The following is a 26,618-nucleotide window of genomic DNA, read 5'->3' as shown; positions in this document are numbered from 1 at the left end:
GGAGGTGCATGCTTGTAATGTGTAATTCTGTAACTAAATAAACGTTGCCTGCAGTTCTACCCTTCACCAACAGGCTGTCTGGAGTGGAACAGCAACTCCCAATCCTGCTCAGTGTCTGCTGTGCTAGAACGAGGTCTAATTTGACTGTGATTCTTCCTCTGGGTAGAGAGCCAACCTCCTCAGAATGCCTCGAAATTAAATTGCTTTCAAATCCTTCCATGGACCTGCCTATCTCTGTAACCTCCTCTGGCCCTACAACCCTCTGAGATCTGTGCGCTCCTCCAACTCTGGTGTCTTCCTAAGCCCTTCACTCCACCTCCAACTGTCCGGGCCCTAAACTTTGGAATTCCTTCCCTCGACCCGTCCACCTCTCTAACTCACCAATGATCATGGCTGATCATCCAACTCAATAGCCTGCTCCCGCTTTCTCCCCATACCCTTTGATCCCTTTCGCCCCAAGAGCTATATCTAACTCCTTCTTGAAAGCATACAATGTTTTGGCCTCAGCTACTTTCTGTGGTAGCGAATTCCACAGGCTCACCACTCTCTGGGTGAAGAAGTTTCTCCTCATCTCAGTCCTAAATGGTCTACCCCGTATCCTCAGACTGTGACCCCTGGTTCTGGACTCCCCCACCATCGGGAACATCCTTCCTGCGTCTACCCTGTTAGAATTTTATAGGTTTCTATGAGATCCCCCTCCCTCATTCTTCTGAATATAATCCTAACCGACTCAATCTCTCCTCATATGTCAGTCCTGCCATCCCAGGTATCAGTCGGGTAAACCTTGGCCGCCCTCCCTCAATAGCAAGTAGAGAGTGACACCCGCGGAGCCAGGGCTGATAACCGAATGCCGCTGTGTGGATTGAGGGCGGATTGCCGTTTATCCCGAATTCCGTACCGCCCTGACTCTTACCCGTTTATTTTCCTCCAGAGGATGCAGCCTGCTCTTTGACGCCCGGCCGAATCCACATCCCGTTGGCCCAGGGCGGTCACCATCCCTCTGCCCAGGCCGTCACCCTGGAGCAGCTGAGGGAGAAGCTGGAGAGCGGGGAGCCGCCCGAGAAGAGGATGGCCCGGTTTGCCGAGGGCCAACAGCGCCTGATGCAGCAGGCCCTGCAGCAGAACCTCTTCGCCATGGCAACCCACGTGCCCATGAGCATCAAAATCAACGGGAAAGGTGAGGCCTGATTGGGAAGTGGTGCCGGGCGCTCCCCTCCCCCCCGGCCCCTTGGGGGGTGGGGGAGACAGTGGTCTCGTGGTGATCTCACTGGAGGGTTGGGGGGGGGGGGGTGGCCAGGCTGATGCTCTGGGGACGCGGGTTCAAATCCCACGACAGCAGCTGGTCGGGGTTTAAATTCCATTTATCATTTAAAATTCATTTGATAAATCCAGAATTCAAAGCTCGTCTCTGTAATGGTGACCGTGACAACTAACCGTGTTAAAAACTTATCTGGCTCACTCAGGAAACCTGCCGCCCTCACCCGGTCTGGCCTACATGTGACTCCAGGCCCACAGCAACGTGGTTGATCTCTTAACTGCCCCTCCAAAATGGCCGAGCGAGACATTCAGCTCAAGGGCGATAAATGCTGGACTTCCCAGCGACACACACACAAAAACGCCCCAGGGATGTGGCAGTCAATTTTCCCACTGCCCCTTCTCCAAATTGTGCCCCCACCCCCCACAAAAAAAATGTTACCCCCCCACACTGCACGCCCCCCCCCAAATTATTGCCCACACCTTGCACTATACTGAATCAAGTGTTGTGTTTGGTGTCCTGTGCCGATTGATATTGACGTAATTCCTCTCTAACCTTTGCCTGAAAGTGGCCTGACCCCAGGACCTTGGCCTGGTCAGTCTCGACCATGACCACAGGCAAGCTTTTCGACCACCGAGACCCATTTCCTCACTCCCTCCGCTCATCCATCAAATTAGCAACTTAGATGGAGGTGTTTTGGTTAAAATTCTCCCCTTCCCCCGAGTGTCCGTAAGATATTCAGCCGTGGGCAGCCTTACCACTGAGCTGAGTTCTATATCTCTCCAACGTCCCTTTGACTGCAGGGGTCACTGTGCTGCAAGCAGGAGCAGAATGTTCCCCGTTAAACACTTGTTCTCCTCCAGCCCCGACAGACATCAGTTAAATCAGTTACACACGGGGGAAATAGAGGTTTCAGTCTGGAACGGTATCTTTTTAAAAATTCATTTATGGGATGTGGGTGCCGTTGGCTAGGCCAGCATTTATTGCCCGTCCCTAATTGCCCTTGATTGTGTGTGTCTGAGTCTCTATATGCATGGCTCTTCATGTCTCTGTGTACATGTCTCTGCGTTTGGGTGTCTACGTGTGCATGTTGTGTGCTTTTGGCCAGGGCAAGACCAGAAATTCCCACCAAAAAAGTCAATGGGCTTTTTGCTGGATCAACAAATTTTCAGTCCCACCTGCGATGGGTCCTGCCTTCTGCATGCGTGTCTACACGTATGTCTCTGTACATGTGTTATGTGTGACTCTGTGTGTTTCTGAGTTGTGTATGTTTTGTGTGTGTGTGTGGTGTGTGTGTGTTATGTCTGTGTTTGTGTGAGCATGTGTTGTGTAATGTATGTGTGTGGGTGTGTGTTGTGTGTGTGCATTTGTGTGGGGGGGTGTGTGTGTCTGAGTACATGTGTGTGCGTTGTGTCATGGGTGTGTGTTGTGGGTGTGTGTGTTGTGGATGTGTGTCTGAGTGCATGTGTGGCGTGTGTGTATGTTGGTGTGCGCCTGTGTGTGTGCTGTGTTGTGTGTGTGCACATGCGTGTCTGTGTGTGTGTGTGTATCTGAGTGCACCTGTGTGTGTGTGTTGTGTTGTGGGTGGGTGTGTGCTGTGTTGTGTGTGTGCGCTGTGTGTGTGTGTTTGTGTGTGTATGTGTGTGTGCGTATGCATGTAAACATGCGCATGTGTGTGTTCTGTATTTGCAGGCCCTGTGCTGGAGTATTAGATGCCCTAGGTGAACCTTCAGCCTTGCACCCCCGCCTCACCCCTCCACAATTAACCTGTGAAAATGAATATTGTGCATTTGTGCAAATAAAAATTGTGCATTTATAGTTCCGGATTGATTTTACATGAGAAAGGGGAACATTGTGATACTGATTGCGAATTCTCATTGTTCTACACTTTCCACAGGATATGCACTAGAAGGAACATGATAATGTGTGATATGACTCACATGATGTAATACTGTGTGTTCCTGCAACAGTTACCAGATAATTTTATGATCAATTTACACAATAAATAATCATTACGATAGATTAAATTACTTTCTTTGATATTATTTACAGGCTCACAGTTTTGGAAGTCATTTAGATGTTCAGATTTGTAAAACTGTCACAAACCGAATGAGGAGTGTAATAGGAAATTTTAGGAAAGACTCAGTGTAAATACATGGAAATTGATATGTATGTCAGTGGATGTATATCAGGAAACCCAGACCTTTCATTCCCACTGCTAAAGCCGGTTTGTTTACTTACGTAGTTTCATGAATAGTTCTTTCAGTTTTTTGCCAACACCCCCCAAATTCTGCCCCTCTAGGCGACCACCTAGTTTGCTGAATGGTTCCACCGGTCCCTGTGTGAGGGATCTGGGTTTTCTTTCTACCTGCCCAGCTTTAAGTAGCTGTGCCACCCTGCCAACTCCCTCCCAGTCACAGGTTTCCTCTTCTGCAGCTCCCTGATCCTGGTCCGACTCCCATTCTTGCTTTGTCCGAGCCCAGACAGGAGAAGGGGAGCGATCTAGAACCTGCTCTCCGGGGTAGGGAACCTGAGGAGCACAGCGTGCGGGAGAGAGAGAGACATGGAGAGTGGGGGAGAGAGAGAGAGATATGGAGAGTGGGGGAGAGAGAGAGACATGGAGAGTGGGGGAGAGAGAGAGAGAGACATGGAGAGTGCGGGAGAGAGAGAGAGAGAGAGAGGCATGGGGAGTGGGGGAGAGAGAGCGAGAGAGACATGGAGAGTGGGGGAGAGAGAGAGAGACATGGAGAGTGGAGGAGAGAGAGAGAGAGAGACATGGAGAGTGGGGCGGAGAGAGAGAGAGAGACATGGAGAGTGGGGGAGAGAGAGAGAGAGACATGAAGAGTGGGAGAGAGAGAGAGACATGGAGAGTGGGGGAAAGAGAGAGAGAGAGACATGGAGAGTGGGGGAAAGAGAGAGAGAGAGACATGGAGAGTGGAGGAGAGAGAGAGAGACATGGAGAGTGGAGGAGAGAGAGAGAGACATGGAGAGTGGGAGAGAGAGAGAGACATGGAGAGTGGAGGAGAGAGAGAGAGACATGGAGAGTGGGGCGGAGAGAGAGAGACATGGAGAGTGGGGGAGAGAGAGAGAGAGACATGGAGAGAGAGAGAGAGACATGGAGAGAGAGAGAGAGACATGGAGAGAGAGAGAGAGACATGGAGAGTGGGGGAGAGAGAGAGAGACATGGAGAGTGGGAGAGAGAGAGAGAGACATGGAGAGTGGGGGAAAGAGAGAGAGAGAGAGACATGGAGAGTGGGGCAGAGAGAGAGAGAGAGAGAGACATGGAGAGTGGGGGAGAGAGAGAGAGAAAGAGAGAGACATGGAGAGTGGGGGAGAGAGAGCGAGAGAGAGTCATGGAGAGTGGGGGAGAGAGAGAGAGAGAGAGAGACATGGAGAGTGGGGGAGAGAGAGAGAGAGAGAGACATGGAGAGTGGGAGAGAGAGAGACATGGAGAGTGGGAGAGAGAGAGACATGGAGAGTGGGAGAGAGAGAGACATGGAGAGTGGGAGAGAGAGAGACATGGAGAGTGGGAGAGAGAGAGACATGGAGAGTGGGAGAGAGAGAGACATGGAGAGTGGGGGAGAGAGAGAGAGACATGGAGAGTGGGAGAGAGAGAGACATGGAGAGTGGGAGAGAGAGAGACATGGAGAGTGGGAGAGAGAGAGACATGGAGAGTGGGAGAGAGAGAGACATGGAGAGTGGGAGAGAGAGAGACATGGAGAGTGGGAGAGAGAGAGACATGGAGAGTGGGAGAGAGAGAGACATGGAGAGTGGGAGAGAGAGAGACATGGAGAGTGGGAGAGAGAGAGAGACATGGAGAGTGGGAGAGAGAGAGAGACATGGAGAGTGGGAGAGAGAGAGACATGGAGAGTGGGAGAGAGAGAGACATGGAGAGTGGGGGAGAGTGGGAGAGAGAGAGACATGGAGAGTGGGAGAGAGAGAGACATGGAGAGTGGGAGAGAGAGAGACATGGAGAGTGGGAGAGAGAGAGACATGGAGAGTGGGAGAGAGAGAGACATGGAGAGTGGGAGAGAGAGAGACATGGAGAGTGGGAGAGAGAGAGACATGGAGAGTGGGGGAGAGAGAGAGAGACATGGAGAGTGGGAGAGAGAGAGACATGGAGAGTGGGAGAGAGAGAGACATGGAGAGTGGGAGAGAGAGAGACATGGAGAGTGGGAGAGAGAGAGACATGGAGAGTGGGAGAGAGAGAGACATGGAGAGTGGGAGAGAGAGAGACATGGAGAGTGGGAGAGAGAGAGACATGGAGAGTGGGAGAGAGAGAGAGACATGGAGAGTGGGAGAGAGAGAGAGACATGGAGAGTGGGAGAGAGAGAGACATGGAGAGTGGGAGAGAGAGAGACATGGAGAGTGGGGGAGAGAGAGAGAGAGAGACATGGAGAGTGGGGGAGAGAGAGAGAGAGAGCAACATTGAGATGGGGAGATAAAGAGAGACATTGGTGGGGAGAGAGTGACATTGGTGGAGAGAAAGAGACATTGGTGGGGAGAGAGTGACATTGGTGGAGAGAAAGAGACATTGGTGGGGCAGAGAAAGGACATTGAGTGAGGGAAATAGCAGAAGACGAGAGACATTGAGAGGGGGAGGGAAAGAAAAACACAGTGATAGAGAGATACATTGAGAGGAGGAGGGAGAGAGACAGATACGGAGAGGGAGAGGGGCGAGAGAGGGAGAGAAAGAGAGACATTGGGAGACAGAAGAGAGATAGCGAGCAAGAGAGATATGGCAAGAAACACTGAGTGTTGGGGAGAGAGAAACCAGCAGACGAAGTTTGCAAGAGGTGTGCAGAAGCATTAAGCATGTAGGGGATGGAGAAAGGAAGGAATATTGGAAGGAGTGAGATAAGGAATGAAGATATGGAGATGGATACAGAGAGAGAGTGTATGTGAAATAGAGAGGAACCAAGCAGAGTGAGAGTGGGGAACAAATGGTTACAGGAAACAGAGGTAGGATTCGTCGAACCCCAGGAGACTAACTGGGGTTAATAGAGATGGTTTCTCATAGAGACTATCAGTAAAGGGTAAACAGACCCTTTGTGTCCTGGCCACAGGGAGAGGAAGGCCCCTGGTGAGGTGGGCAATCAGTGAGTGGGGAGTCAGTCACATGTCCTTACAGAAGAACAATCTTTATTAACACGCGGCATTTAGAAGATAAAGGAATTGGGCCCCATTTCGACGGATATTTGATATAATCTGAGTGACAGTTAGTTCTATGATTCAGCATAAAGCGGATTAAAGCAGAAGGTTATTCAGTGTACCCTCACCGTCGCAGTGCTCATACTCACTGCATTGCAGCAGGCTCCAATCTCTGGATGAAATGGTGACAGCCAGTGAACACGGTAGGTCTTAAACCCAAGTCTGTTGGCTTTGCGAACGGACCGGGGCTTCCCATCCCTTATACTATCCGAGAGTGGGACAAATTGTTCCCAAGAACCAGCACAGGCTCGATGGGCTGAATGGCCTCTTTTCTTTTGGCAGTTTCACTTCTGTGATAAATTAGAATTTTAAGCAAAGGGACAACTTTAAACGGCCTGTGAGAACCGACAGCGTTCTGGTGGGGGTGGGGGGGTAAGAGGGGTGGGGCGGGAATGGAGGAAAGAATGCCAGCCGGCTAATGCGGGCATTAGTAGGGAGCTTCTGGGCACTAAGGCCTGTCAGGAAGGGGAGGGGTGGCTGGGGAATTCGGGGAGCCTGTGTAGGAGGGGTCCAGAACGCAGAGGAGCCTCACCTTGTCCTTGTGTCCGCATCTATCCACACTCTTGAATTCCACCCCCCCGCCTATCTGCCCCTCCCCCGCCAACATTTCCGCACCGTCTCTGTAACCTCCTCCAGCCCTACAAACCTCCGAGCTCTGTGCGCCCCTCTAACTCTGCTCCCTTTCACATCCCCAATTTCCATCGCTCCACCACCAGCAGCCATACCTTCATCTCCCTGGGCCCTAAATTCTGGAATTCCCTCCCTTAACCTCGCCCCTCTCTCTCTCTCTCTCTCTCTCCTCCTTTAAGATCCTCCTTCACACCTGCCTGTCCTGATATCTTTTACCTGGTTCCGTGTCGGGTTTTATTTGAGAACGTTCCTGTGAAGCTCCTCGGGAGGTTTCACTACGTTAAGATGTGCCATATGTAGACGGGCCCCAGCCAAACCTTTCCTTAACTTACCTTTAGCCAGCCTCACTGACCGGCTTAACCAGCGAGGTCGTAGAGTCATGACAGTGCACGAGACCAATCAGCCCATCGAGTCAATGCTGGCTCTTTGTAGAGCAGATCATCTCCACTTCCGCCACTCTTGTAGGCAGCCAATTCCAGGTCATGACCACTCACTGCATAAAAAAGCTCTCCTCACATTTCTCCCTTGCACCTCTCCCCCAAAACCTTAAACCTGTGTCCCTAAGTCCATCCGCTACTGGGAACACCGTCTCTCAGTCTAGCCTCTCTTATTCATTCATGGGATGCAGGCGTCACTGGCTGGGCCAGTGTTTATTGCCCATTCCTAATTGCCCCTTGAGAAGGTGGTGGTGAGCTGCCTTCTTGAACTGCTACAGCCCCCACAGTGCTGTTAGGGAGGGAAACCTGGATCTAAACCGAGGGTCCACACAGGAGCCGGTTAAAGTTCCATTGCAGCCACATTTACATCAGAGGAGCCCTGATTGGGATTGATTGGTTAGGCTTCTGCCAATGGCTGTAAAATTGGATTCGATAAATGTGGTCAATTATCGGTTAGCGACAAGAAAGAAAGGCATCTTGGGATGTTGCACCAGGTTAAAGGGGCTATGTTAATGCATTTTTTTGTTGTTGTGCAAGTCACCTAATGGGGAAGTTGTAACCTCGCAATGTTCCTGGCCAAAGTCCAAAGATTTCCTTTTAATTGTCTTATTACAGCTGTAATTTAATGACCTTTTTATCAGCCCAGAATGTACTTAGTGCCGTTTATCAGACTGATCGCAGCGGCTGCATAAACTGAAGAAGCAGAAAGATTTCCCGAGTGACTCCCACAAGATCATAAGAAATAGGAGCAGGAGTAGGCCGCTCGGCCCATCGAGCCTGCTCTGCCATTCAATAGGATCACTGCTGATCTGATTGTAGCCTTAATTCCACTTTCCTGTCCCTCAGCGCTTAACTCCTTTTCCGATTAAAAACCTATCTAACTCAGCCTTGAATACACTGAATGACCCAGCCTGCTCTGCTCACCAGGGAGGAGAATTCCACAGACTAACCGCCCTCTTCAGTGAAGAAATTTCCCCTCATCTCCATCTGAAGACCTCTTATTTTTAAGCTGTGCCTCAGGAAAACTGGGTGGTGCACTCTTCGGTCCACTATTGGCTGTGGCTCAGTGCATGGATCGTGCTGTCCCCTGAGTCTGTGGGTTGTGGGTTCGAGTCCTGCCCCAGAAACCTGTGCACAATACCGCAGGCTGACACTCCGGTGCAGCACTGGGTGCTACACTGTTGAAGGTGCTGTCTTTTGGATGAGATGTTGAAGCAATGCCTTGCTGTCCTCACATGGCACTATTTGGGAGAAGGGCAGGGGAGCTCTCCCCAGTGTTCTGGTCAATATTTGTCCCTCAACCATTTGTCACAGAAACAGATTATCCGGTCATTATCACAATGCTGTGTGTGGGATCTTACTTTGTGCAAATTGGCTGCTGTGCTTCCTACATAACAAAGTGGCTGCACTTCAAAAGTACTTCAATCTCCATAATGTGCTTCAGGACATCCTGTGGTTGTGAGAGGTGCTATAGAAATGCAAGTCTCTCTTCCTAATTTATTTGCCTGCCCCAACAATTCCCTCCCCTCCCAATGATACAAAGACTAGGAGACACAGATTTTTTTTTATCACTCTTTTGTGGGATGTGGGTGTCGCTGGCTGGGCCAGTGTTTATTACCCATCCCTAATTGCCCTTGAGAAGGTGGTGGTGAGCTGCCTTCTTGAGCCGCTGCAGCCCATGTGGTGTAGGTACACCCACAGTGCTGTTAGGGAGGGAGTTCCAGGTTTTTGACCCAGCGACAGTGAAGGAACGGCCGATATATTTCCAAGTCAGGATGGTGAGTGGCTTGGAGGGGAACTTCCAGGTGATGGTGTTCCCATCTATCTGCTGCCCTTGTCCTTCTAGATGGTAGTGGTCGTGTGTTTGCAAGGTGCTGTCTAAGGAGCCTCGGTGAGTTGCCTTGGTGATACACGCTGTCGGTGGTGGAGGGAGCGAGTGGTTGTGGATGTGGTGCCAATCAAGCGGGGCTGCTTTATCCTCGATGGTATTAAACTTCTCGAGTGTTGTGGGAGCTGCACTCATCCAGGCAAGTAGAGAGTGTTCCATTACACTCCTGACTTGTGCCTTGTAGATGATGGACAGGCTTTGGGGAGTCAGGAGGTGAGTTACTCACCATAGGATTCCCAGCCTTTGACCTGCTCTTGTAGCCACAGTATTTATATGGCTAGTCCAGTTCAGTTTCTGGTCAATTGCAACTCCCAGGAAGTTGATAGTGGGAGATTCAGCGATGGTAATGCCATTGAATGTCAAGTGGAGATGGGTGGATTCTCTCTTGTTAGAGATGGTCATTGCCTGGTAACCAGCCATTGGCTGAACAGGAAACATGCAAGCTCTCTGCTGCTGGGGTAAGTAGCTTTAAACTCTTCCCCAAGCTCCAAACTGCTGTTTTCTCCATTCCCCCACTCCCAGGTTGTGGGCATCTCTGGCAAGGCTGGCATTTACTGCCCATCCCGACATTGCCATGTGAAGGTAGTCGAGTGGTTTACTAAACCCCCTTCAGAGGGGAGTCAGCCACATTGATGCGAGATTGTAGTCACGTGCAGGCTCAGACAGGCAGGTTTCCATCCTTAAAGAAGCTACAGAGTCATTATGGCCCAGGAGGAGGCTATTCGGCCCATCGAGTCCATGCTGGCTCTCTGTAGAGAAATCCAATCAGTCCCATTCCCCTGCTCTATCCCCGTGGCCCTGCAAGTTTATTCCCCTCAATTTCCCTTTGAAATCATTGATCATCTTCCACCCACCTCGTGGGCAGCGAGTTCCAGGTCATCACCGCTCACCGTGTGAAAATGTTCTTACTCACATCCCCCCCCCAGCTGCCCAAAACCTTAAATTTGTGTCTCCCCAGACCTTGTACCATCAGCTAATGGCAACAGCTATTCTTTGTCTACCTTATCTAAACCTGTCATCATCTTGTACACCTCGATCACCGCTAAATGTCTTTATGGGGCGGTGGGAGATGGTGGTGTGGTGTAACCTCACCGGATCCCTAACCCAGAGGTACAGGCTGATGCTCTGGAGACTTGGGCCTGAATCTCACCACAGCAACTGGTGGATTTTAAATTCGATCACGAAAATCTGTAACATAAAGCTGATGATAACATGACAGCTATCATCGATTGCCATAAAAACCCCATCTGGTTCACCAATGCCCTTTAGGGAAGGAAATCTGTCCGGCCTACACGCGAATCCAGTCCATGTTGACTCTTAACTGCCCTCTGAAATGGCCTAGTAAAGTTCAGGGGCAATTAGGGATACTGGCCTTGCCCTCATGCCCTGAAAGAGCGGGGAAAAAAAAACCTCCCCTCAACCTCTTTTGCTCCAAGGAGAACAATCCCAGCTTCTCCGAACTAACCTAGAGCCAAGAGCCATCCTGATGAACCTCCTCCCTCAAAGTGGGTGCTGAGCAGAATCGGACTCAATGCTCTGAACCAGCCTGGGGTTTTTAATCGACAGTTTCGAAGCCTCACACCGTTTTGTTCCGAGCTTATATTTTTGCCTCTAAAATAACTCTCTAGCTGAATTCAAATTCTCAAACCGCATGGTGAGATTGGAACTGACCTTCCCTAAATTACTAGTCCCAGTCCCTGGAGCAAGACTGAGGTAACGTAACCAATACACGGCCATATTAGTGCCCGAGCTCGCTGGCTGGAGGTAATATTTTAAATGGGAGAGAATGTGTGCGCCATATTCTGGGCCTCTGGAATACTAGCCCAGTGACAGTACCACTGAGTCCAGGTTGGGCGGGTTTGATGAATCGTACTGGGTTTATCGGGTGGTGCCTGGCTGCTGGGTGGGACACTGAACCACCCCCCCACCTCCCCCCATCAGGGTGCCCAACTCAACCCCCATCCCAGAATGATCACCTCCAAACTGGGCCCCAACCCCGGAGGGGAATCAGCCCCTGACTCTCGATATCTGTCGAGTTCCGCTGGGTGGGCTTGTGTGTCCGGTGACAGGAACTAAAGCCACACACGGTTAGGACCACAGGAGCAGAAATTAGGCCATTCGGCCCATCGAGTCTGCTCCGCCATTCAATCATGGCTGGTAAGTTTCTCAACCCCATTCTCTTAACTAGCTCATGAACCATCGCCCAGTGACCACAGGGAGTGTGACGAACATTCCAGGCCTTATAATATCCGACAGCAAGTTACGACGTTATTTATTGTTTTTCCCCCCTGTGACGTTGCTGATCTGTATTGGGACAGGGTTCCAGGTATTGATCAGAACTTCCTGCTCCATTAAATCATTTAACTCTGACCCCTCCATTCCGAGCCCTCCCCCCAACCCCACCGCCTTTCGACAGCATTCACTCCTCTCCCCACCGCCCCCCCCCCGCTGTCCTCATCCAGCTCCGGCCCCTTGAGCACCCTCGCTCTTCACCGCCCCACCACCACAGGCGGCCGTGCCTTCAGCTGCCTGGACCCAAAAGCTCTGGGATTCCCTCCCTAAACCCCTCCAGCTAGCTCCCCTCCTCCTTTGGAGATGCTCCCTCTGCGACCGAGCATTTTGAGAGGTTTTTAGGGCTGTAAAGCCCCTGTGTTAATGTACAAGTTGTTGCCGTGGTGCTGTCTTTCGTGGCAGCGAAGGGACCCATCCTGTGGGGACTGACCCGGTTCAGATCGAGTTGTGACAGGATCGGTGTTGCTGCGGCTGGAGTGAGGCTTTGGTGCCACCCTGTGGTTAGTTAATGAAGTTCTTTAACATCTCATTCCTGGACCATCCAGATCATTCGGTGTGACTTATCTAGAAATTGCCAAAGAGATTGACTCCCTAGATCTTATTTCGTCTGCTAGACACTGTTGCACGATGATTTGACTTACTTTTGAACAATGTTCTTTACTCTTGAGCTTGCTAAGGACAACATTCCCTGTTGGAGGTGAGCTGAACAGGGCCATGAAAGATTCCAGCTCCAATCTCTGCTTTGTGCTGAGTGAGTTGGGGCTGTTCAACTGATGCCAGCCTCTGTGGGCTGCCCAGGAGGGAATCAACCAAAATTCCCACTTTGGATTACATCCAGCATTCCCTGTTGGATATGTGTGCCTGTGGGATATGTGTGGGTGTAATGTGTGTGTGGTGTGTGTATGTACATGTGCGTCTATCCATGTGCTTAGGGTTTGTGCGTACATTGAGTGAGGAGAGGACCAAGCTCTGTGATGCCTGTAGTGGTCGATTAACCTAGTGGTGCTGACCCCCGGAGATGGCTGAGGTGCCCTTCAACCGGAGATTGCTGCGATTTGAGTGCTGATAATATAAAACTGCATCTGTTAAAGCCTTATCCTCAACACGGAGTATTTGCTGTGCGGAATAGTCACGTGTCCCATTGGAGCTGTCGGGACTGGTTCCTGAGACTGGGGCACAATGTTGGGACAGAGTTAGGGGCACAGTTGCTCTGCATGTCTTTTTTATTTGTTCATGGGATGGGAGCATTGTTAGCCAGACCAGCATTTATTGCCCATCCCTAATTGCCCCTTGAGAAGGTGGTGGTGAGCTGCCTTCTTGAACCGCTGCAGTCCATGTGGTGTAGGTACACCCACAGTGCTGTTAGGGAGGGAGTTCCGGGATTTTGACCCAGCGACAGTGAAGGAACGGCCGATATATTTCCAAGTCAGGTTGGTGAGTGACTTGGAGGGGAACTTCCAGGTGGCGGTGTTCCCATCTATCTGCTGCCCTTGTCCTTCTAGATGGTAGTGGTCGTGGGTTTGGAAGGTGCTGTCGAAGGAGCCTTGGTGAGTTGCTGCAGTGCATCTTGTAGATGGTACACACACTGCTGCTACTGTGTGTTGGTGGTGGAGGGAGTGAAGGTTTCAGTTGCAGGATGGGGTGCCCCTTCTGACCATGTTTGAATTGCTTGACACTGCCACTGGTGCACCAAAATGAAAAGACTTTGGTATTTGTTGAGTCTGAAATTCCCACACACGGATAGTATAAAGTTCCTTTTCAATTGATCACTTTGCCTTTACGTTAGTCACGCTTCAGCAAGTAAACATGAACCAGTGTTTGCCATCCCATAATGGCCGACACTCATGAGACATGTCTGCTCATCTCTTGTGTCTCTGCTTTATCCCTCACCCCACCCCCACCCCATCCCACTCACCCCCACCCTCCCCCCACTTCCCTTTTGTTTCTCTCTAGATGATCGACAGGAACTTGCATTGAACTTGTCAACAAATGGTATCAGCAGCATTAATATGTCCGTTGAGATTAATGGCACCCTCTATACAGGTAAGGAGCTAACTCCTTTTATCCATAGCCTGGCAGGTCAAAGGTCAGAGGTGACAAAGTAGAGCGGTCAGGTGCACCTAATTAAGTGCCTGATACGGAACAAGCTCGACCAGCCAAGCAGATCTGTGGAGTTTGGGTTTCTAAATGAATCTCTGCGGTTTGATCTCTTTACCGTTCTAACGTGCTTTGTCAGAGCATTTATTGTGGACACGTTTTACACTTGACAGGTTTCCCAATGTCTTGGCAGAATCCCACCTCCCCAGCCCCGGATACCTGTCCGCCTTTTATTTGGGGAGGCGGGAGTGGGACCGATAGTTTTGGTGATGCCCCACCGCACGAGCACCTGCGGGTGCGCCCGCTGGGATCACACATTCCACCCCCCCCGGTGAGATTCGGCTGGGCTTTATTTCCTTGCCCTGTCTCGATGCCCCTTTTGCTCCCATTGCCGCCTGTCAGACTGGCAGCTGCTGCTTCTGCCCATCCATAGACCCATCAGAAGTGATAGAACCGACTTAAAGTACGACTTTCACACCAGCAGCGGAACGGCGACGAGAAGCGTGCGGACTGCCGGCGAGGGGGCGATGGTAACAAGCGCAAAGCTGCTCCCATCACCCCCTCAGTGCCAGGAGCTGTGTATTGGTGAATGCCCTACACTGGGGCTCCCCGCTGGCTCACCCTGAGCTCTGGAAAAAAATCACCGATTGTAAAAGAAACAAACCACTTCGGGTCCTGACTGCCAGTTTGCTAAAGTTTACTGGCTTTGCCCAGGAGGGAGCATTCTCTCAACCCCTCTCTTGACTCAGCTGGTCGAATGCATTGACGCAAGATTAACAGAGAGCCAGGGGCAGAATTCCCACTGGTGGACCGGATGTACAAATAGGGTTGTCAGAAGAGTCGGAATTGTGTCGGCCACGTCTCAGCGGGTAGCTCACTCGCTTCTGAGTCAGGAGGGTTGTGGGTTCAAGCCCCACTCCGGAGACTAGAGCGTGTAATCTAATCCAACCATCCCCACCCTCAGCCCCACCACTGCCAGTGCAGCACTGAGGGAGCGCTGCACTGTTGGAGGTGCCGCCTTTCAGATGAGACGTTCAACCAGCGGTGTCTGCCGTCTCAGGTGGGTGTAAAAATAACCCAAGGTTCTGTACAGAGAGGAGCAGGGAAGTTATTCCCTCCCTCTGCCAACATCAGTTTGCTGTTTGTGGGAGTTTGCTGTGTGCAAATTGGCTGCTGTTTACATTAGAGCAGTGGTTACCTTTCATTAAGTGTTTCATTGGCTGTAAAAGCACTTTGGAACACCCTGAGATCATGAAAGGCGCTATATAAATGCAAGTTATCTCGTTCTTTTAGTTAGAACTTGTGCTCCCTTGTGGTTTAAAGCAAACGAAAAAAGAAAACCTCCTTATTCTTTGTCCCTGCACAGGCGTGCTGTTTGCTCAGAGACCAGCTGTGCATGTGATCGCAGGACCCAGCAGCAGCACCTCTGGTTCACGGAGCACCTCCAGTCCTACCTCCGTCAAGGGCCCCACCTCCGCCGAGCCCTCCACCAGCGGCTCCCCCTGAAGGCGGCTCTTCCGCCGCGGCGTCAGCAAATGGACTCGTCCCGATTTGTATTTTTCTAGAATAAGGGCAGGGAATAAAAGAGGGAAAAAAAAATTGCAGGAAGGAAAGAAAAAAGAAAGAGAAAAGGATTGCACAGATCTTTTCAGCTCAAGGAACCTACGTGACAATTCATTTTAGAATGTTTAGCCGATCTCTTGTGGTGTTGCACAGGGAGAAGTCAAAACCGAGTCTTGTCTTCAGGTTAAAAGGGGGCAGAGGTTAACAAGACCTGGCTGTGCAGATGTAACTCTCTCCCCATTTTATGTACAGTTCTTATTTTTATATATCCATTATGCATTTATACATCCACATTTATAATGGGAACTGCACTGTGTGAGTTTGTTACTCTTCAGTTACGCCCTTCTGCCAGTGGCGGTGCTGCAGTGCCCCCCCCCTGCTGGTGGGAGGGGTGAAATTACAATGTGACATGTTTACATGGGTCATCCCCATTATAAAGATGGCCATAGGGATTAATAATGGAAACAGCTGACAGGAAGTGCATGCTAACACAAGATTTTTTTTTAATATATTATATAAATATGCAGCCGATTATATGTGTGATTTAATTTGACTTTACCTTAAAGTGACAGTGTCCCTTTTGTTGGCTTCTGACAGCTATTCGAAGGTCAGAAGGGGGGGAAGTCCAGAGTAAGATTGTGGCCTCGTTATTTATGGCTATTCTTCATTTCGGTAGTAACAATCAGCAACTTCTTCAGACTACAATCAGGAATAGCTCCAAAAATGAAAAGTTTTCATTAAAATTTCATTCATTAATTCACAGAGAGCCACAGTGAAGTATGAATGGTGAAGCCCTTGTATTAGGGAAAATGGGTTCTTACCTCCATCTCTGCCTGGGCTATGAGTCCATGGGCATTGCTTCCCCCCTCCAATCATGTTAGCCTAGATACCGAGTGTCAGCAGACTCTTCCACCATACTAGCCATCACACCAGGACCTAATCCTTGCTCACACTCTTTAGGTGTCTGCCGTGGGCCAATGGGTAGCTCTTTTCCCTCTGCAGGTTGTGGGTTCGGGTCCCACCCCAGAGACCTGGGCGCCAATCCCAGGCTGTAACTCACAGTGCAGTACTGAGGGAGTGCTACACTGCCCGTGGTGCCATTGGCTCGATTGAGACATTAAACCGAATCCTCTCAGGTGGCCACTGTTGTGAAAAAGAGCAAGGGGGGGGGTTCTTCCCCCAGTGTCCTGGCCCATGTTTATCCCTCAACCAACATCACAAGAAGAGATTATCTGTTCACTATCCCACTGCTGTTTGTGGGAGCTCCCTGTGCACAAATTGGCTGCAGCATTTCAAAAATTACTTCATTGGTTGGGAAGCACTTGGGATTGGGACGCCCTGCAGCAGTGATAGGTGCTATATAAATCCAAGTCTTTCTTTCTCACCCATATGTCCACTATGAGTTACTAGACAGCGATCAGGAGGAGAGGAGCCACTCGGGCTGATTGCCTCATAGACAGCCCATGGTGAGGGGGATGGATGCTGATGCTAAGTGTAGCTGAGAATGTCAAGCCCACTGCAGGGCCCAGATTGAACATGGGGGTGAGGTGCTCTTAACCTTTGATCCTACAGGGGAGCCATAGTTTTGTCCTTGTTTATTTTTGGAGGGTTGGAGGAGGGGCCGGGAAAGTGAACAACATTAAAACAAAAGCACTGTGTGTGCACAGCGCGCCCACATTATGGGTACCACTGCTGGATGTACACAGGGGAGTGCACAGCGCTCCCAGGTAGATAGTGTACCATGGGGAAGCACTAATGATACAAGCCCTTTCCCCCTTTCCATGACATGGCACTTATATTATAGACAGGGATATAACAGTTATATTATTTTTAAAAGTCATGTTTTGTGGCCACTTGGTTTAGCCTCTATCACTCCAAAGGGCAAATTGTCCTGTGAACTGTCTAGATTAGAGAGAGAGGCTGAGAGCAGCAGTGTGATAGGGCAGCCGTTCTGACGCTCCTCACAACAGGTTGTCAGGCAGCCAACGTTGGGAGGACCCCAAGAGTCACTTTGCGTCAGCTGCCGAAGGCGGATTGGTTGACACGTTAAGGGTCGTGGCGGCAAAGGCGTGAAGAAAGTGTCGCCCATCGAATCCAGGCTGGAAGCAAAAAGCAGAAAAAGATCAATTCAAGTCAGTACCAGTTGTATATTAAACTCCCCTCCTCCGTGCTAAGAAGCCTCAAGTGGGTCGGCCTCTGTGAAGGGCCACATCCATAGTTTCCACCAATTGCTGCTGTTTGGATGAACTCTGACCTAATGTTACCTCACACCACCCCCCACCCCCCCTCTCCTCTGAAGGACCCCAACAGGGACCAGCAATGTGGCGTCAGTGGAAAAGCCAGAATAGGAAATGTCACCGAGTGTTGGATTCCAAATGAGGTGGTCCCAACCCTTAGAGCAGTCATCTGGTGCAACCCCTACCACCCACCCCAGTCCCGGCCCCACCACCCCATCCCCACCCCCACCACCCCATCCCCACCCCCCAGCCCCCACCCCCCATCCCCACCCCCCAGCCCCAGCCCCAGCCCCCGCCCCCGCCCCAGGGACCCTGTAGATTTAATTTGACATAGGGTTGAGCTACAGGAATCCTCCCAACAGAGTTGCCAACAGAAGGGATACGGTCTCACGAGAGGGATTACTCCCAACCAATTCATTGGACCTGTCTCAGTCTACTGCAAATGAGATAAACCATCTGGTGGTTAACTCCTGGGAAAGTGCCCATGGTTGCACAGGTTACATACAGGTGTTTATAGTGAGCTGATCTTCGAGTGAGTGGGGCTGAGCTCGGTTTGTGTGCGTGTGAGTGTGTTTGGAGACTTTATCACATGACTTCCTGCTGCCAACTAGAGATGGCCTCCTGCTATTGGCCATCAGTCCATCCAGAGGCAGTGCCCCCACCTTTTCTAGACTGATTGGAATGCACACAGACTCTTTGGATTACCTGCTTGGATGATTCTTCACTGTCTGTCAAAAAGCCTTTTCCCTCCCCCTCCCATATTTTTCTGACTAATGAGCTGAAGCATTCAAAGGAAGACGTGCAATGCTTTCTCAGGCCTGTACTTTTCTCCTGGGTTTTGCTCACTGCAGTGTCTTGGAGATGAACCTTCCAATTCCTGGAGGTTCCAGGCCAATCCTGGAGGAGTTGACAACCTTAGTTTCTGCATGAGAGAAATCGAAGCTATCTCGAGGCTACGCGCTGGTTCTATAAAGGACCCTACCCTCGCGTTGTGCTCACTATGGCAACAGGCCTTGCACCAGAGACCTGGTTTTCCCGCCACCCATGGGGAACCTCATTGGCTGGCCTGAGTACAAGGAGGCAGCAGGAGCAACGGTGACTCCCCTGTTATTGAATACAACGGGCGATAAGTCCTGAGCAACACAGGCCACAGTTTCCTGACCATCAGACATCATGTTAGTTCCAGGCCCCTTTCATGTGGAACTGGGCAAGCTGCCCTGAAAAAATGCCTCACAAAGTCTGTATGAGGGAGAGGGGGGGGTGCGGGGGGGTATTTGCTTTGACACAACCCTTGTCAAAACTCCACCGTAGCAATCGATCCTCTTAAAATACCCTCTCCTTTTTGCTTGAGTTTCGGCTGTGGCTCAGCAACCTCGCCTCCGAGTCCCAAGGTCCTGAGTTCAAATCCCACTCGGGGACTTGAGCGCCAAGCTCCAGGCTGTCGCTCCAGTGCTGCACTGGGGGAGTGCTGCCCGGTTGGAGGTGCCATCTTTCTGGCTCAGGTTGAAGTTTGGGTGGATGTAAAGATCCCATGACGCTATTTGGAAGAAGAGCAGGGGAGTTCTCCCCAGTGCCCTGGGCAATAATTATCCCCCAATCAACATCACAAAAAAAAATTATTCGGTCATAATCGCTGCATGTGGGAGCTTGCTGTGTGCAAATTGACGGCCATGTTTCCTACATTACAACAGTGACTATACTTCAAAACTACTTCATTGGCTGTAAAATGCTTTCGATCTGGTGGTCATGAAAGGCGCTACAGAAATGCAAGTCTTTTTTTTCCTCCAATACCTTTTTCCCTTCGCACATTTCCTGGGAGCATTGGCAGCATCATCAGAGGAATGAGGTTCAGGGAACTGAAGTCCCATTAGCAGCTGGACAGTCACTCAACACACGGCCAAACCAACTCCTCCAATGGTGCAGCCAGTCTCAGTGACAGTGACCCTGTCACGGGAAGGTAGTGCTGAAGGGTTGGTTGGGGGGGTGCGGGATGGGGGGGGAGAGGTGTGAGGGCGAAGTAGAGTTGGCCTGTACTTTGCGGGTGGGGAGGGGTTTCATATGTCCATTCGGAGATAACTGAATATCTCCTCCTTTGGAATTCTCTACTTCAGGGAGCTGAGGGGCCTATTGTCCTCCAAAAAGCTGAACTGGAGTCAATCTTTGCACAGTTTGATATTTATTTACAGAGCTACACATTACGAGCATGCATCTCCTAACCCTACAACCAATTTCAGTCTCTCTTGATTTAGAGGGGGCTCACTTGTATACCCAATTAATGCCCACATCTGTACCTAAACACCTAAGTGTCTACTATATAATGTCTGATGGGTAAATTCCATTCATAGCTGTAATTTGCTTCTGCTCCAGTAAGGGACTAATTTCAAGTTTGTATGTTTGTATAAAACCAGGAATATTAAATCAGCAACCCATTTTCAGTCCCTCCCAATCTCTATTTCATAAAATCCTAGCACAGGAACAGGCCCTTCGGCCCACGCTCCACACAAGCCTCTTCCAACCTGCGACATCTCACCCCATCAACACCTCCTTCTATCGGAACACAGGAGCAAGAGTAGGCCATTCAGCCCCACAATGAAGCAATAGATGGATTTGCCTGTGTCCATTCAGGAATGTTGCCAGAGTAACCCCTTACCAACCGTCTCCATGGTGACAGAGCAGCCTGACTGCTCCCCCATTCCACACAGCTTACGTGCCAATCACTCAGTCGATACCGAATTTTATAATACTCGTCCTGAGTGAGCGTGTGTGTGTGTGCGTGCGAATTTTTCTGCATTCTCCTAATCAGCCTTATTCCTCGCCTTTGACCTTCAACCACTTTACCAGGAGGAGGGCAAAAAGCCTGTGAGCAAGGCCTCTGATTTACACTTTTCATGGGATGTTGGCAGGCGTTGGGGGAGGGGGAGAATGGGAGGGAGTCACAGAATTCGAGCTACCCTAAAACATCCCAGAACATCGCGTAACAAGAAGAGAATTTGTCTTATTCAGTGACTATTGGTTCCCGCCTACAAGATATTCCTCTTGGCCCTTTGTTTACCTGTTGTAATTCCTCACAACTACAATTCAGTGAGTGTAACTTGTTCCCCTCGCCCCCCCCACACCCCACCCCCACTCAAGCATCGTTTTTTAGCGTGTTTCTTTTTCTTTTGCCTCAATTATTTTCCCCTTCCCCTTTTCTCCCCTCCCCCTTTCCCCTAAGGTCGTGACCTGGGTTGAGGGACAGTTTGAGTGGCCTCCAATGATACCTTGCCTAATGAACTACTCTTCATGCCCTAGTCCAGGCATTGAATGCTGATGGTCTAGAGAAGTATGGGGAGTGAGAGGAGGGGAGGTTAAGGCGCATGTTGCCAACCAAGCCCAGCATCCATCAATGAATCACAAGCGATTAGGAGGCCTGACTGCATCTCCCCCTCCCGATCCCAGGCTAATTGTGGTGCTTCTACTCACCAGCCTTGCTGTGATATTGGAAAATGAAGGTGCAGCCCACTTGGTTAGCAGGGCTCTCTCTAAGTCCTACCTTGACACCTCTCTTACAAAGACAGTCCCAACCAATTCCCCGAGGCCTCTGAAAATGCATCGAACCGCTTGGTGGCACAGGGCCAGGAAGAATTAAAATGCGCATCAGGGATGGTCTCCTCAGCTCCTGTTGCTCACGGTTGAGAAACAACCTGTACCTCTAAACAGCGCCACTCCCTCATACAAAATGGTTGCTCCCCGAAGTGTGTGCACTACCCCACCCCCCCCTTTGAAGAGGACAGTTCCATTAGGAAGCCACGTGCACTTGAGCATCAGCATTCAACCAATGAGGCCCCTTCCCCTCCCTATCTTGCCATTTCCAATTCGCCTCCAAGCACTTCAAGTGAGCTTGAAGCATCGAGTATTTTGAGAACACTGGATTAAAACGTGCCAGTGTCCCAACTCGTCTCCAGCAAGTCCATTTTCATTTGTATAGTTTAGGTGTCCTTTTTTTTTTACATATATCAAGTTTTAAATGAATGGGTAGGCCAATGGAAATGGAGATGTCTCTGTTCAGTCACACGATGATTTTTATATCTTTCCAAGTGAGCCCCTGTGGAAATGTTTGCCTGGTAAGTGTGTTTTTCCGCTATTTTGCGTTTCACCTTTTCCTGTTGCTGTTTAGTTTCAAGGATGAACATAACTATACAAGCCGGGTTTGTCTAAAACAGAGCTCCAAAATGACAACACTTGTGAAAGGTTGTACTCAAGTATTGATGGGTGAGATAGGGCCAACTTTGGCTGGGATTTCCCACCTTGTGAAGCTGGGCTGCCTTAAAAAATGTTCACCTCTGCTCTCTGATAGAATACGCATCAGTGGGTTAAGGGACGAGATAACAGCGCAGGAATTAAATAATAGGGGGTGGTGGTTCAGGGATATTAAGGCGTCACCCTTTGCAGTGAGATTGAGTTGGAGGGTCTGTTGTAGGGTACCTGTGAACGCAGTGGATCAGTGAGCCTTGCTCCTGGTTACCAAACCAAGTCAAAAAGGTCCCCCCTCCAACCACCCCATTCGCCGAGTCTAAGAAGGTTAAATGTCACTAACTGGACAAAGGCTGCAATTGAATTTCAGCAGCCTTTACTACACTAATTAAATATCCTCTTGTACAACCGTATTTGTAAGATCATAAAATTGTGACGCAATCCGCATTTTGAGAGCGGGGGAAGATGGCGCTTCGGCACTGGGGAGGGGCCCTAAGGCGTCGGGAATTGGGTGCAACACCTGCCCTTGTTCTCATCCGGACTTTTAACCTTTGACCTCACGAGGCTATTTTGGCAACTTGAGGCACCGTTTCCACAAGGGAATTGTCACCAACTGGGAATGCTCTCTCTTTCGGTTGAAGTAAATAAATAAAATAATTGTCAGTTCTGTGCAGCGGCACAATTATATCCAGGTCCCTGTGCTTAAAAGATGGAAACAGAAATACCTCAGGCTTTTTTCTGTGTCTCTTCACATAGATAGATATATATATATATATATATATATATATATACCTCAAACCGTCAATTACTGTTGTACTTTTTAATGCTGGCAAGTTTATGACAATTAACCATTTCCCAAACTGTTAACACCAAAGAGGAGGTTTTATGAAGAACTGCTCAAACTCTCTAGCGTATTACATGCTCCACCCCAAACCCCCCAAAAAAAATGAAAATGATTAAATGCCTCCAAAGATTTTGAGATTGTGCGTTTTTGCCCCTCCGTTTCATGTCGTGTTGAGTTGCAGACGTGGGGGGCTGAGGACTTGTCTTCAAATAAATATTGATATCCTTGCATTTGCATGTAGAAGCTGCCAAAAAAATAAATAAAAGGTGGCGTGTGGGGCCACCGAAGTCCCACTGGTGGGTTCCCTTTGTAGGGGGTGAAGGTGGGGGAGCACCAAAGAGATTTGCTTATATATTGCATGTTGACTGTCACTGACCGCACTGTACACCACTTTTTGCTGTCAGTTCAAGACCAGCGAGCATTAAGGCCCCCCCCAAAAAAAAAAGGTCAGCCTTAGGCTTAAGGGCCGCAGACTGAGGGAGTCACCGCCCATGTTTTAATCGGTGTTTTTTTTCCCCGAGTGGATTCGTGCATTATCTACCACTCATGTAAACTTGGGGGCTGCCCCTGGCCCGGGAGTGCGGCATCGCCAACTCTGGATGGCTCGGGGAATCGTAGGGCGGAATTTTACGGCCCTGTCACGGTTGGGGGCGGGGCCGCAAAAGGCGGCGAGCCGTTCAAAAGCCCCATTGGCTTCGGCAGGAGCGCAAGACCCCGCCAGTGGGAGGGGCCGTAAAATCCCACCCGTTGATTTGTTGCGGCGCGGCAGGAGGCTATTTGGCCCATCGTGTCTGCGCCGGCTTCTCCAAAAGAGCCAACTGGCCGGGTGCCATTGCCCTACCTTAGTCCCCCTTGTAACCCGTGCACGCTCTCCCTCCCCTCCTTACGGACGTTCCCTCCCCCAGCTGCTGGATGGGCACAAAGGAATGGGGTTTGAACAGGTATAATAAAGCACCAATTATTTGAAAGCAGTTGGATGGACCTGCTTGCTCTGAGTATATTGCTTCAGCAGGAAGGTATTTTAAATGACCAGAGTTGCTCGTGACCTTTCAACTGAGTTCCCAGAATTCAGTAGCCTCTCAGCATGGGGCTCGTCAAAGGTCTGCCCACTTATTGAGCTCGTTAAGCACAAATTCTTCAGCCCGAGTGTTTAGTATCAGCAGGGACAAAAGCTAGATAGAAATGTTAATTGAACAATTTTTCATAAGAGGGACCCAGTCCCCCCACTCCCTCTTAAAGCTTAATTCAGCATGTTGTCCGTTATCTCCAGGGCTAAAGTCATATAAAAGGTGGAGCATCAGCAAAGGCAGAGGAACAGGCTGGTACCTGAGGCCCAGCTGAAGAATTTTAACAGCCCTTGTGCAATTCTAGATTAAGCAGCCATAATTTTGAAAGGCTAACCCGATGTGTGGCCTTCAACCGAGACAAGCCCAGAGACTCGATTAGCTTTAGAAGTAATTTCTTCTGATGACTGCAATGAAAATTAGGTTATGTCTCACCTTGATAGATTACCGTTCACTAATGAGGGGACCATTTGCTAACCACATTGTCAGGTCCTCTGTTGTGCAAACTAGGGGGGTGGGCAATGATTGTCCTCACATTTCAAGAACAAGTATGAAATCTACAGACAGTGTCAGTGCCTTGTTGAATTTGCACTGTACATGACTGCTTCCCCAAGGAGAACAGCCCCTTGAAGTCTTAACACAATGAGACTCTTGCACACTGCAACTCGCATGTCATTGGCAGCTGCTGAATTGTATCTTCCAATTCACAGACATGATATAATCTATGGGATGTTTCACAACGTCCAACAGGCTATATCGGACTTTGCAGAACGGCTTGTTAAGTTTAAATATTCAACCGTTATCAGCTTGGAGGATGTCACAGAGTGAAACCCATTGAACTGCCCTAATTCATTAAAGCCTGATCTTATCAGCAGATTATGGTGGAAGGAGCAAGTCATTCAGCAATGAAACAAGGGGCCAGGACTGGGGTGTTGACCCTGGAGACTACAATGAGTAGTTGGCTGTCTTCAGCATTCTTGTTTTCTACGGGGTGGGCGGGGGGAAGCTGGGGTGGTGAGGAGGATGGGAAAGACCATTTTAATGTTTAAATGTGATTCATGTGACAAGCAATGCAATAGGGAAAGAACAGGGAGTAGTGGGGACCAACTGGATAGTTTACAAAGACCCAGCACACCCACGATGGGCTGAATTGCCTCTTGTGTTATGTAATCTGAAGAACATCCATTGCTTTGGGCTGCCTTGACATTGCCCAGGGCCCAGATTTTGGTCTCTCTCTCCAATAAACTCACAGCAAAAAAAATAAATGCCGTTAAGCTGCAAGACCACAGTGAGTTGCAACAGCCCACAGGGACAACGCCAAGGTAGACCACGGAAGCGGTCATTTGGTGATGCTGGGTTTTGGGTTTGAGGGACCTGTAGATCAGAGGAGCCATGCCATTCTGTCTGGGATACCTTTCAATGAGGAGTGGTTAACACTGAAACCTGATTGGATGGTGGTAGTTGAACCAAAATGGTGGGGTGGGGTGGGGTGGTGGGGGGTGTTTTATAGGTGTCAGTGCCGACAGCAAAACTAGCAGGTGTACAGTGCGTCATTGAACTAACATTAATGTAAGCGCAATTATTCAGGGAGCACTTCAAAACGTGTATTAACCAACTGGTGCCAGGTTCCAGTGTGACCCGGTCAAAGTTCAACGGTTATCTTAAGGTACTCAGGGGCAGAGAGCAAAAAAAAAAGTTAAGCGACAGTGAATGACCCTTCTGCTAGTTTCAGCATGATTTTATTTTTAAGTGTTACAATTTACTATGTTTCATTTTTTAACTTTACGAAGTAAAAGACGAAAGTTTTATAGCTACCTCTTACAACTCTTTATCATGTTCAGAGATTTTAAAATATTTTTTAATTTAAAAAAAGTGGGACTTGACAAAATAAATAAGCCAAAATTGTTTTTGGTTGTTGCCATTACATCATGTACACAATTAAAGCAACACGAAAGCAATATAAGATCCGAGGATTAATCAACAAAGATTTGGAATGTAGTCTGGCCACACACTAACATACTGAAAGTCTTTTTTATTAATTTTTATTCTTTGTGAGTGTTGACTATTGTGTCTATATTATGTATTGACTGGCAAATAGACTAGATGACATCAATACCTCAAATTATGCTACTTATGATATTTCTGTATATTTTGGTCGTCTCTCTTTGACATTCACGTGAATGTTTTTTATCCAAATAAACTTTTACTGCTCCCAGGCGTGTGTGTTTTTATTGTACCTTTTTTAATTATGCAATAACTGAATTGTGATAATTGTCACTCTACAAATTGCACAAGGTGGTGATTGAGGTGAATAGTGTTGATGCATTTAAGGGAAAGCTAGATAAACACACGAGGGACAAAGGAATTGAAGGATACGTTGAACAGGGTGTCAGAAGGCTTGTGTAGAGCGTAAATGCCAGCATTGGACTAGTTGGGCTGAATGGCCTGTTTCTATGCCATAGATTCGACAGGCAGGATTTTTGGTTTTGGATCAGGACCCTGACATCAGCATCAAATGCAGGTCTCAACCCCATCTCACAAGACATCAACTTTGCCTGGATTGGCCATTTAACAGACAGTGGACACGCTCGCTATCCAATCAAAGATGGCGGGTAGGCTTGGGAAGCTGGTGCGCCACTTGTAGGTAAGGGAGAGAGAGTACCTCCACCTTGAAGTGCCCTCTCAGCACTTTGAACGCAGTTGAATTGAAAAATGGGGCACAGCAGCTGGGAAACCCTCCGCGGGGTGACCTGGGGCTGCAGCTATGGTTAGGTTGGTGTTCGGGGTTGGCTCAAAATGATCCTGAATTGCCCACCTCCACGTGCCCCACCCCCTCTCACCCAGTCTGCCGCCCAGAGCCACTTCCC

At 49.4% G+C, this 26,618-nt stretch overlaps 1 protein-coding gene across 1 annotated transcript in view; it reads left to right on the top strand.

Moving 5' to 3' along the window:
• LOC144669927 (AT-rich interactive domain-containing protein 3A-like) overlaps nt 1–15,417 on the top strand; it is a 31,623-nt gene extending 16,206 nt beyond the window's left edge. Inside the window, exons 4-6 of the mRNA XM_078532209.1 lie at nt 932–1,177; nt 13,667–13,756; nt 15,177–15,417. Coding sequence (XP_078388335.1) covers nt 932–1,177; nt 13,667–13,756; nt 15,177–15,316 — 476 coding nt within the window. The 3' untranslated portion in view covers nt 15,317–15,417. The remainder of the gene's footprint in view (nt 1–931; nt 1,178–13,666; nt 13,757–15,176) is intronic.
• Nucleotides 15,418–26,618: the final 11,201 nt, after the last annotated feature.

This window comes from Cetorhinus maximus, chromosome 30, assembly GCF_964194155.1.
Source record: "Cetorhinus maximus chromosome 30, sCetMax3.hap1.1, whole genome shotgun sequence".
NCBI classification, from domain to species: domain Eukaryota; kingdom Metazoa; phylum Chordata; class Chondrichthyes; order Lamniformes; family Cetorhinidae; genus Cetorhinus; species Cetorhinus maximus.
Note: the sequence above shows the minus strand (reverse complement) of the source record. Positions and strands in the feature narration are given on the sequence as shown.